Genomic DNA, 12,801 nt, shown 5'->3' on the forward strand with positions numbered 1-12,801 from the left:
ATAAAATCATTTTCTAAATCCATAAAAGCATTTCAATTAATATTGGGAGTCATATCGTGACTTTGTTGAGAATGTGGCCATGTAATAAGCGGGATAATGTGCCTTCATGCCGATCTAGATCCCTCCGCTTCGCGTCGGGCTCCTGATCAGCCTGTCGGTGTTGTTCTCCCCATAATGACCGCGTCGCTGCACATTATCCCTTACATATGATTATATAGAGTCATTATTAATTTGTTTTAAAGCAGGAGGCGCAAACGCTTGCCTCGGGGAGGGAGAAAAAGAGCCACAGCGGAGAATAAACAGAAGGGCAACCATGGCAACCATGCGCGGGAAGTCTTCTTCGCTGCTTTTGTGGCAGACTACAGCGCCACCTACAGGCCTGGCATATGTACTACAGTGTCTCCAGCGCTTTCGAGCGGCAATGGCCGGCCATGGCCCAACCTCTCATTCCCCTGATAGGTGGAGAGTTGACCAATAGTCGTAGCGCCACTTTACTGACGTCAGTAAAGTGTTCAAATCTGGATCAGTCTGTATCAGATCCGTTGCAGCCCCTTTTTTTAGAGATTTGGGAATGGAGGAAAATAGAGAGGGTTGTGTTTTCTGCCACTTGGTGAGTTCCCTGGAACACCGGGGACACATATTCATGTATAAAAGACGTACAAAAGTGCATTTTGCATGATAGGTCCCCTTTAAGGACTAGAGTTTCCGGACGGACCTTTCACCAACACGCCTGGTAACAGTCCCTACAAGGTCTAGGTAACTTATAGACGGGGTTGAGGCTTCTGGTGGTGCTACAGGGAGAGCATGGGAGATGCTAGGAATAATTTACACAAGAAAAGCCATTTCCAAGAAAAAATCTGTTATTGACTTCTATCAAAAAGACTAAAGGAAATGCTAAATCCCTGGCTCCCTCGGGGGAGTCTACGGTACCAGAAAGACAAGCCGGACTGAGGAGCAAACATCACATTAGACCTGTCTCTAACACAGGGGTAAACTAAGACTTGCTAATCTTATGTACACTTTAGTTAGATCCAGGTTAGCTTATTAACATTTTACCAATAACTCTGCGTTTCTGACCAAGAAGCCGCTGTTCTGTGCACTCTTTCTTGTGGGCGAGCCAGTCCTTGTAGTGCTGATCCCGCTTCTCCGAAAGCCTCTTGCTATACGAATCCAGCTGCAACACAAACAAACAACTTTTAGAGTGGTAGCTTATGTCGCGGAAACACGGTTGTCTTGCCAGGGGACACTAAAGAGTGACGCATACAGCTGGGACGCTTGGTGACATTCAGGATTATATATATTATATTCCTTATAAAGCTGAACTGTCTCTGTTGTTGGAAAATCACTTGAAAGGTTCTCTGGTCTTATTTTAACAAAGTGATCACATGACTCCTTCTGATGTTACTGCAGATCTGGTGTAAGCTAGCTAGCTAACGTAGCTAACCTACTCATTTCAGATATACTGACAAACTCTGACAGTTATGAGACGACTAGTCTAGCACTTTGGTACAAATGAAATGATGAGGTCTTTATAAAGGCCGCTACACACCAACCCGATTTTGGGAGTCAGAGGCAGTCGGGCATTCGCGGCGCCCTACTCAGGTTGGTGTGTCCCGCACCGTCGTCTCTTTACGGCACATTTTTTCAGTGATTTCTTTCCTCCCGCGGCCGATTCAACATGTTGAATCGGCCGCGGGAGGAAATAAATCACTCTGATTGGCTGTTCAGCTTAGCGAGTCAGTGCATGAGAAGCGAAGCGGAAGTGAGGGACCAAAACAAACGATTAAGAAGGCACAGACGGCTAATCTTTTCCATTTTCATCTCACCCGGACGCAAGAGTTTCTTTTTTATGTTTACATGTTTTCGATCGACGAGAGAGAGTGAAAATGGAACCCAGACGCTATTTGTTTATATCACGCAGCCTGTTCTTCTTCTCTCGTGTATAGTCTGGTTGTTGCCTCTTTTGAATGACGAATACACACTACCGCCGCTTGCTGGTAAGGACAGTTATTGTCACTCGTCAACTGAAGTCTTTGCGGTGTGTTCGTAGGCGGGCGGCGTAGCCGACGCAGGCGACGTAGCGGACATAAAAGTCGGGACGCCTTCAGTACGCGTTCTTTGGTCTCAGGTTGGTGTGTAGCGGCCTTTAATCTTTCTTTAATAATTGTTTTCAAGCTAAATAATAAATAGAGGTCTACTGTCCGGTACATTTAAATCTTACCGGTCACTTGGACCACTGGCCGTACCATGGCACAATATGACTGTCCTACAGTAGGAACCATACCTTCTCCTTCTGCTTGTTCTTTATGTCGTCCTCCGTGGAGGTCTGAGAGCTGGACGGAGACGAGGAAGCGCTCGGTAAACTAAACTGCACAGATTTGACCGGCTTGGCTGGCTGCTGCACGGCCAGAGATTTCACAGTCTCTATGACCTTCAGGCACCGGGCCACCGTGGTAGAGATGGTGGACTGGTTAGGATCAGCAGGACTGGACGTTGGTGCTGATTCTGCAGCGGCGGTGGGGGGCGGCACAGAACCAGGGGAGATAAGGGGGGGGTCTGAGGGAGGCTGGCCAATAAAGGGAAAGACTGGAGTACCAGGGGGTGGAGCGAATGGAGGTTGTCCGAGAGGGCGCCGTGGTGGAGGTCCAGGAGGCGGTCCTGGAGGAAGATGTGCCGGATGCCGTGGAGGAGGTCCAGAGGGAAGCCTGAATGACTGGATGTCAACTGCAGGAGGAGATGGAGTTCCCATGCTGGGGGGGTTGAAGCTCTGTGGGGGAAACTGGGTGATGATCCCAAGGGGCCAGTTGACTGGTACGGGGGGGGCGTTGGAAGTGGGTCGGCGGAGGCCCGGCAGGGGGAGTGGGGGAGTTGTTGTTCCCCATGGTCTTGGTAAGAGTCTGCAGCTGTTGGGCCTTCTGAAGAGCCTCCAGCTCCTTCTGGTCCAGGAACCCTTCGTACTCCGAGACAGCTCTGGATTGGCTGCTAGGCTGCAGACTGGAGGACCTGGCTGGGCAGGGGGAGTGAATGTGATCCGATTCAATGGAACCTGTTCTACTCGGCTGCCGTTCCTCCCTCGGGGACGACAGCATGTCTCTTTCTGTGGACGAGGACCTGGGGCTGTAGATCTTCTCCTGGGCTCGGCTGGCCAGTTTGGACATGTCTCCGGTGCTCAGCTTCAGGCCGATCGAACGCAGCAGACTCTGGATCTTGTCGTAGGGTTCTGCAGTGTTCTTCACTTCCTCACTTGTTCTCTCTAATGAGGAGCGTTTTGGATTTGTCTTCTTCTGATCCAGAGCTATACTGGTGCCAGGTTGCTCTTGAGCAAGTCCTACGATCCGAGAGAAACCCCCGCCGTCCTGAAGCGCCCTCTCATGAGGCAGCAGGTCATCGGTCAAAGGAACCGGTTCTGGTTGCTTCACAACATCCACCTTCTTATTGAGCATGTCGAGGAATCGGTCCAGCGGCTGCTGGGCCGCGGCGGGTCCCGGACGTGGTCTTGGAGAGGGGCTTCTGGGAGGCGGAACTGAGGGAGAAGGAGGTCTGTAAGGGTGTTGGGAAGAAGAAGTGGAAGGGGTTTGCGTCAAGGGAGGCTGGGTGGAGGCAGCAGGAAGGTGTCCGTACTGAGTACCAGGTGAGGGATCTCGGCGTTCTGGAGACTGGCTCCGGTACGGATCCTCGTACCGCCGCTCTGCGTAGGCCGGGTCGTAGTAGCGGTCTCCGTGGGGTTCGTCGTAAACATCGTAGCGGTCGGTGTAGCTTGGGCCAGCAGACGGAGGGCCAGCATAGGCTGGTTCGCCATAGACTCGAGGGGGGTCACTGTTGGGACGATCGGCGTACGGACGTTCGGGGTAGGAACCTGCAGGGTAGGGTTCCCCGTAGCGATAAGCGCTGTACTTCCGGTCGTAGTACGGGTCGTCGTATGGGTGAGGAGCACGGAGTGGGTACTCAGGCCCCTCTCCTCGTCTCTTCAGGATGGACCGGACCGGTTTGTACTCTGAGAGCGGGACGGAGATCCTGCCGTGGTCGTAGTCTATGCAGGTCCTCTGTCCGGGGTCCAGGTCCACCAGAGACTTCTTGTAGGCGATCATGTCGTTCAGCTCATCCAGCTCTCGCTTCTTCCTCGCCAGCTCGTCGTCCACCACTCCTCCTCGTCGGGGGGGAGGACTCGGTTCCCTCCTCCTCTTCAGAGCTTCATCTCTGCTGGTGATGCTCCTCTTCTTCACCTCCTCGACCCTTTCACGGCTCCTGCTCCGGCTCTTGGAGCATCGTTTGGATCGATCCGGGCTCCGGCTTTTCCTCGACCGGCTGCCTCTACGTTCGGCGCTGGTGCTGCGTCTCTTTTTGATGAGTCGTCCGAACTGGACTCTGAGCGGACTCTTGCTTTTACTCCTGCTCTTAGCCCTACTCCTAACCGGACTCCTGCTTCTGGCCCGACTCTTACCGGGACTCCTGCTTTTACTCCTGCTCCTAGCCCTACTCCTAGCTGGACTCTTGGCCCGACTCCTGCTTGGACTCCTGCTTTTACTCCTGCTTCTAGCCCGACTCCTGCTTGGACTCCTGCTTTTACTCCTGCTCCTGCCGTATCTTCGCCGCGAGGCACCGTAGTCCTTCCTGGTCTTGCTGTCCTGCGTTCGGAGGTTTTTTACCACCGCTTTCATCTTGTCCGTCTCTGGTTTATCTTTCCTGAAATATCAGAGGTGAGTTACAGACAGATGTGTATTCCTGTACATCTCATATACTAAATATGTGTAGAGCAGTAATTAACCTCCTTCAATGAGATTATGCTTTTGTCTGTCAGCAGGATTACAGGATGAACTTCATGAAATGTAGTATTAAGGTGTAGCGTGGGACAACCCAATAAGGCTTTAAGAAGATCAAAATCAGCTCCAGTTTTAATTTAAAAAGCAGAACAGAAACTCTCGAAAACCATCAACATAGCCGTTTTCTACTGGCATCTTCAATCAGCTTAACATGTTAGTACTCACTCAGCGTCTTCTGAAGCTTTGGCCAGCTTGATGGTCATCTACAGAATATTAGACATCAGTTTAGAAAACACCATCAACAAATGCTTCCCATTGGTCACACACAGTTTGAGTTACATCATAAAGTAAATAACCAGATTTATGTTGTGCTTTAAATCAGTTTGTGCTTCGTGAGAGTTCTGTAAAGTTCTGTAGGAGTCTAGAAAGAAGGGAGGAATGAATGAAGTACATCAACAGAAGAGTTAGCGGTATTCCCCTCATGCATACACGTAACTTACGGATCGTCCTCTGAGGGGACGACCACACCGTAACCTACGGATTGTCCTCTGAGGGGACGCTCACACCGTAACGTGTGGATCGTCCTCTGAGGGGACGCTCACACCGTAACGTGTGGATCGTCCTCTGAGGGGACGCTCACACCGTAACGTGTGGATCGTCCTCTGAGGGGACGCTCACACCGTAACGTGTGGATCGTCCTCTGAGGGGACGCTCACACCGTAACGTGTGGATCGTCCTCTGAGGGGACGCTCACACCGTAACGTGTGGATCGTCCTCTGAGGGGACGCTCACACCGTAACGTGTGGATCGCCCTCTGAGGGGACGCTCACACCGTAACGTGTGGATCGTCCTCTGAGGGGACACTCACACCGTAACGTGTGGATCGTCCTCTGAGGGGACGCTCCACACCGTAACGTGTGGATCGTCCTCTGAGGGGACGCTCAACACCGTAACGTGTGGATCGTCCTCTGAGGGGACGCTCACACCGTAACCTACGGATCGTCCTCTGAGGGGACGCTCACACCGTAACCTACGGATCGTCCTCTGAGGGGACGCTCACACCGTAACCTACGGATCGTCCTCTGAGGGGACGCTCCACACCGTAACGTGTGGATCGTCCTCTGAAGGAACGCTCACACCGTAACGTACGGATCGTCCTCTGAGGGGACGTTCACACCGTAACGTACGGATCGTCCTCTGAGGGGACGCTCACACCGTAACGTACGGATCGTCCTCTGAGGGGACGCTCACACCGTCCGTAACGTACGGATCGTCGTCTGAGGGGACGTTCACACCGTAACGTGTGGATCGTCCTCTGAGGGGACGCTCACACCGTAACATGTGGATCGTCCTCTGAGGGGACGCTCACACCGTAATCTACGGATCGTCCTCTGAGGGGACGCTCACACCGTAACATGTGGATCGTCCTCTGAGGGGACGCTCACACCGTAACGTACGGATCGTCCTCTGAAGGAACGCTCACACCGTAACGTACGGATCGTCCTCTGAGGGGACGCTCACACCGTAACATGTGGATCGTCCTCTGAGGGGACGCTCACACCGTAACCTACGGATTGTCCTCTGAGGGGACGCTCACACCGTAACGTACGGATCGTCCTCTGAAGGAACGCTCACACCGTAACGTACGGATCGTCCTCTGAGGGGACGCTCACACCGTAACGTACGGATCGTCCTCTGAAGGAACGCTCACACCGTAACGTACGGATCGTCCTCTGAGGGGACGTTCACACCGTAACCTACGGATCGTCCTCTGAGGGGACGCTCACACCGTAACGTACGGATCGTCCTCTGAGGGGACGCTCACACCGTAACCTACGGATCGTCCTCTGAGGGGACACTCACACCGTAACGTACGGATCGTCCTCTGAAGGAACGCTCACACCGTAACTTACGGATCGTCCTCTGAGGGGACGCTCACCTTTCCCTTCGCTACGCCGATGGCGCACAGTTTCCGGGTCGGGAGGAAAACCTTCTCGGTGAAGCGCTTGATCCGGATGGCCTGGTGCCCCCCCTCCGCTGTCTCGTGCTTTGGGAACAGAAACAGATTCAACAGGAGAGGTTTGAGAGCGAGGTACACAGGGTTCAGCTTCAGAGAGAGGTCAGTAGGAGCTGAAGGAGGCAACTCACCGGGACCACGCTGAACTCCACCTTCTCGTTGAGCTCCAGCCGCTTCTTCTCGATCACCTCGCACATGTGGAAGTAGAGCTGAGGATTCTGGGAGCATTTGATGAGGCCGGTGGACAGAGAGAGCTCGATGACGAGGCCCTGCAGAAGGAGGGGGGGAGGGTCAATATCTCAGCTGGGACTCAGTGGGCAAAGGGACGGATACCAGCTTCACCTGTGCACTGATCACGTTCTAAGCATGGTGCGTCACCTGTCCGCTGCTTATATCTATAGATATATAGACATATATATATATAAAAGGTAGGAGGGCCTCACGTGTCTCCGCTGCTCCGTGGACTCCTCGAAGGAGTCGGGCAGGATCTCCACGTACGTCGCTCGCTGCTCTTTGGTCTCCTGGTGGGTGGCGATGTTGAAACGCACCTTCAGAGAAACAAACACGTCAACAACTCCAAAACACTCTGTAAATACAGACTAACACACTCTGTACATACAGACTAACACACTCTGTACATACAGACTAGGGCTGAACGATATACCGTGTCATGGCGATAACCGCGGTATGCGCATGCGCGGTATTCACACCGCAGGGACGTGCGGTTTTATTCATTTTTTTAAAAATGCTAACGCACTTTAGCACAGCATTCAAAATAAAGATACCCTTATTACTTATCGAAACTGCACATACAATATATCCGATTAAAGCTGAGACTCCACAGATTATTTAAGTATAGTATCTAAGCGATCCGATCTCGCAACAGGGGAAGCAAACACAGACATCACAACACGTACCTTTTACGGAGCTTTTACGGGAGATCGTCTCACCGTAGCTGTCAATCTGATCAAAAGACGTGTTCAATGGCATTACAACGAGAATAAACGCGGCTGAATCGGTTGATCCATTGGTTGATAATGTATCTGTGGCTTTGAAGCAATTGTTTATAATCCATAATTCCATTTTTATGTAAAAATCGGAGCACAAAAGTTAGCTGCTAATGGTAGCCACCTTGGTGGTATGCAGCTTCCGGTTTTGGCTACGCGTCACTCTCACTCCTTATTTGTTCATGTGTTGGTGTGTGTAGAACTTCCCCTGATATTTGACCTTTTTAGACAGATTTAGCACAAAAAAACCCTCTTTTGGGGCCATTTGGGTGGATTTTCCTTATCTCTGGCCCACCTTGCTGGATTTTGACATGTGACATCTCTTTCTGACCGTCAGAGTAATGTGTGTGTGAGAGACTTCCGCATAGCCAAGACCGAAGCAGCAGCCACTATGGTGGCTACCATTAGCAGCTAACTTTTGCTCTGCGATATTTACATAAAAATGGAATTATGGATTATAAATTAAATCATTTTTTTATACAGAGACGTTAAAAACCTATGGATTAACCGATTCAGCCGCGTTTTTTCTCGTTTTAATGCCATTGAACACGTCTTTTGATCAGATTGACAGCTACGGTGAGACATCTCCCCTAGAAGCTACGTAAAGGTACGTGTTGTGATGTCTGTGTTTGCTACCCCTGTCCGAGTTCAGATCACTCAGTGAAGATACTATATACCTAAATAATCTGTGGAACCTCAGCTTTAATCGGATATCTTGTATGTGCAGCTACGATAAGTAATAAGAGTACTTTTATCTTGAGTTCTGTGCCAAGGTGCGTTAGCATTTTTCGCTCAGGGGTCATTTAGATGCTTCTTATGAGACTTGTGTTTTGTTTTGGTAAAAATGGTTTGTATCGTCAGTTAGCTGAGATTATTTCCGTTAATCTGGTATAACACATTAATAGGTTCTTAAATATTACGATCCCTGAGACACTGTCGTGAAAAAAAAGTACCCGCCGGGACTTTGGGGCTTAACAGGTTAAAAAAAACGCAATATATACCGCAGGGGAACAAAAAAAATCACGATGTCAGTTTTTTTCAATACCGTGCAGCCCTAATACAGACTAACACACTCTGTACATACAGACCAACACACTCTGTACATACAGACTAACACTCTGTACATACAGACTAACACACTCTGTACATACAGACTAACACACTCTGTACATACAGACTAACACACTCTGTACATACAGACTAACACACTCTGTACATACAGACTAACACACTCCTTCTCTGCTGTAACACACATCCATTTTATTACAACTATTTTCATAATTTATTTTGATTCCTACTACTGTCTGCTAGCTAAATGGCTACTGTCTGCTAGCTAAATGGCTACTGTTTGCTAGCTAAATGGCTACTGTCTGCTAGCTAAATGGCTACTGTCTGCTAGCTAAATGGCTACTGTCTGCTAGCTAAATGGCTACTGTTTGCTAGCTAAATGGCTACTGTCTGCTAGCTAAATGGCTACTGTCTGCTAGCTAAATGGCTAATGTTTGCTAGCTAAATGGCTAATGTTTGCTAGCTAAATGGCTACTGTCTGCTAGCTAAATGGCTACTGTCTGCTAGCTAAATGGCTACTGTCTGCTAGCTAAATGGCTAATGTTTGCTTGCTAAATGGCTAATGTTTGCTAGCTAATTGGCTACTGTTTGCTAGCTAAATGGCTACTGTTTGCTAGCTAAATGGCTACTGTTTGCTAGCTAAATGGCTAATGTTTGCTAGGTAAATGGCTAATGTCGCTAGCTAAATGGCTAATGTTTGCTAGCTAAATGGCTAATGTCGCTAGCTAAATGGCTACTGTTTGCTAGCTAAATGGCTAATGTCGCTAGTTAATGGCTACTGTTTTCTAGCTAAATGGCTAATGTCGCTAGTTATTGGCTAATGTCTGCTAGCTGAATGGCTAATGTCGATAGCTAAATGGCTAATGTCACTAGCTAAATGGCTAATGTTTTGCTAGCTAAATGGCTAGTGTTTGCTAGTTACACCCCACCCTGAAGGGGAACACAGGTAGCTCCTCCCCCTCTCACCTTGTCTCCGTCCAGCATGGTGGCCGTGCTGATCATGTCCTCCGGGCCGAAGGGAAGATGCTTCTGCTCGTCCTTGATGGTTGTCACTAGCCGGCCAATCAGTGCTCCTCCCTGCTGCACCGCCTCGCTCTTCATCACCTCCTCTTCCTTTTTCAGATCCTGCTTCCCCTCTTCATCTTCCTTCTCCGGCTCCTCCTCCTTCTTTGGCTCCTCCTCCTCCTCCTTTGGCTCCTCCTCCTTCTTCGGCTCCTCCTCCTCCTTCTTCAGCTCCTCCTCATCCAGTTTCTCCTCTTTAACTTTGACCTGCAAGAAACATGACTTCAGTGTATGAAGCCCCGCCCCCTTTTAAGTCTCAGCTCTTCTGGTTTAATATCATCATCATCATCATCATCATCATCATCATCATCACATAACAGTTTCACAGCTTCCTGTCAGTGACTGCAGGAGGAAACATGACAAGCATCTGATATGAGGACATCTTTCATAGCTTTCAGAAGAGAGCTTTTAGATGTGCAGCTCCACTAACTTGGAACAGTCTGCAAAAAGAATGGAAAATTACCAAGCTAGTACCACTACATGTTTTTAAAGGTTGGATGCTACTCAATCAGATGCTGTTGGTACCTGTACATGTAGTTAAATATGTAAATTGTAATCCTGTACATTTTGCTGTATGATGTCCTTTTGTTGTTCTGTTGTTTATGTTTTATTGTCTTCTTGTGGAACCTACTGCTGCAGGTCTCCCTTGAAAAAGAGATCATTGATCTCAATGGGATTTTACCTGGATAAATAAAGGTTTTGAATTGAATTGAACCAGAACGTATAAATTCCTCAGCGTTTTCCGTACCAGCGCCGACTTGATGTCCTTGCGAGGGTCCTTGGACAGAGCTTTGAGCACCGTGCCCTGGAAGCGCTCCCTGCTGATGTCCAGCATGGTGTCCATCTTCCTGTAGAGGAAACCCAGCGGGGTCCACTGGGAGACAAGCAATCGTTACTGGTTCATGAGTCATCTAAAGAGTCGTTACTAATTAATGAGTCATCTAAAGAGTCGTTACTGGTTCATGAGTCATCTAAAGAGTCGTTACTGGTTAATGAGTCATCTAAAGAGTCGTTACTGGTTAATGAGTCATCTAAAGAGTCGTTACTGGTTCATGAGTCATCTAAAGAGTCGTTACTGGTAAATGAGTCATCTAAAGAGTCGTTACTGGTTAATGAGTCATCTAAAGAGTCGTTACTGGTTCATGAGTAATCTAAAGAGTCGTTACTAATTAATGAGTCATCTTAAGAGTCGTTACTGGTTAATGAGTCATCTAAAGAGTCGTTACTGGTAAATGAGTCATCTAAAGAGTCGTTACTGGTTAATGAGTCATCTAAAGAGTCGTTACTGGTGAATGAGTCATCTAAAGAGTCGTTACTGGTTAATGAGTCATCTAAAGAGTAGTTACTGGTAAATGAGTCATCTAAAGAATCGTTACTGGTTCATGAGTCATCTAAAGAATCGTTACTGGTTCATGAGTCATCTAAAGAGTCGTTACTAATTAATGAGTCATCTAGAGAGTCGTTACTGGTTAATGAGTCATCTAAAGAGTCGTTACTGGTTAATGAGTCATCTAAAGAGTCGTTACTGGTTAATGAGTCATCTAAAGAGTCGTTACTGGTTAATGAGTCATCTAAAGAGTCGTTACTAGTTAATGAGTCATCTAAAGAGTCGTTACTGGTTAATGAGTCATCTAAAGAGTCGTTACTGGTTCATGAGTCATCTAAAGAGTCGTTACTGGTAAATGAGTCATCTAAAGAGTCGTTACTGGTTAATGAGTCATCTAAAGAGTCGTTACTGGTTCATGAGTAATCTAAAGAGTCGTTACTAATTAATGAGTCATCTTAAGAGTCGTTACTGGTTAATGAGTCATCTAAAGAGTCGTTACTGGTAAATGAGTCATCTAAAGAGTCGTTACTGGTTAATGAGTCATCTAAAGAGTCGTTACTGGTGAATGAGTCATCTAAAGAGTCGTTACTGGTTAATGAGTCATCTAAAGAGTAGTTACTGGTAAATGAGTCATCTAAAGAATCGTTACTGGTTCATGAGTCATCTAAAGAATCGTTACTGGTTCATGAGTCATCTAAAGAGTCGTTACTAATTAATGAGTCATCTAGAGAGTCGTTACTGGTTAATGAGTCATCTAAAGAGTCGTTACTGGTTAATGAGTCATCTAAAGAGTCGTTACTGGTTAATGAGTCATCTAAAGAGTCGTTACTGGTTAATGAGTCATCTTAAGAGTCGTTACTGGTTAATGAGTCATCTAAAGAGTCGTTACTGGTTAATGAGTCATCTAAAGAGTCGTTACTGGTTCATGAGTCATCTAAAGAGTCGTTACTGGTTCATGAGTAATCTAAAGAGTCGTTACTAATTAATGAGTCATCTTAAGAGTCGTTACTGGTTAATGAGTCATCTAAAGAGTCGTTACTGGTAAATGAGTCATCTAAAGAGTCGTTACTGGTTAATGAGTCATCTAAAGAGTCGTTACTGGTTCATGAGTCATCTAAAGAGTCGTTACTAATTAATGAGTCATCTAAAGAGTCGTTACTGGTTCATGAGTCATCTAAAGAGTCGTTAGTGGTTAATGAGTCATCTAAAGAGTCGTTACTGGTGAATGAGTCATCTAAAGAGTCGTTACTGGTGAATGAGTCATCTAAAGAGTCGTTACTGGTGAATGAGTCATCTAAAGAGTCGTTACTGGTTAATGAGTCATCTAAAGAGTCGTTACTGGTGAATGAGTCATCTAATGAGTCATTACTGGGTAATGAGTCATCTAAAGAGTCGTTACTGGTTCATGAGTCATCTAAAGAGTCGTCACTGAATCAAAGACTTTTGAACATAAATGAAACTTACTACTAATGAACTCACTTTTCCTTTGGCTGTTGCCAGCGCGGCCGCCACCTCCGCCCTCCTCTTCCTCTCCGCCTCCATCAGCTGTTCCGCCTCCTC

At 47.8% G+C, this 12,801-nt stretch overlaps 1 protein-coding gene across 1 annotated transcript; it reads right to left on the reverse strand.

Moving 5' to 3' along the window:
* Window positions 1-504: 504 nt before the first annotated feature.
* Window positions 505-12,801, reverse strand: si:dkeyp-121d4.3 (serine/arginine repetitive matrix protein 2; the record flags this gene model as incomplete). Its single annotated transcript, XM_034199896.1, is given in 9 exon segments — window positions 505-1,174; window positions 2,285-4,683; window positions 4,986-5,023; window positions 6,700-6,807; window positions 6,909-7,046; window positions 7,221-7,325; window positions 9,819-10,121; window positions 10,663-10,788; window positions 12,721-12,801. Coding segments are annotated over 8 exon segments (2,862 nt in total), but the record flags the coding sequence as incomplete, so codon positions are not given.

This window comes from Gymnodraco acuticeps, unplaced genomic scaffold (assembly GCF_902827175.1).
Source record: "Gymnodraco acuticeps unplaced genomic scaffold, fGymAcu1.1, whole genome shotgun sequence".
Classification (NCBI taxonomy): domain Eukaryota; kingdom Metazoa; phylum Chordata; class Actinopteri; order Perciformes; family Bathydraconidae; genus Gymnodraco; species Gymnodraco acuticeps.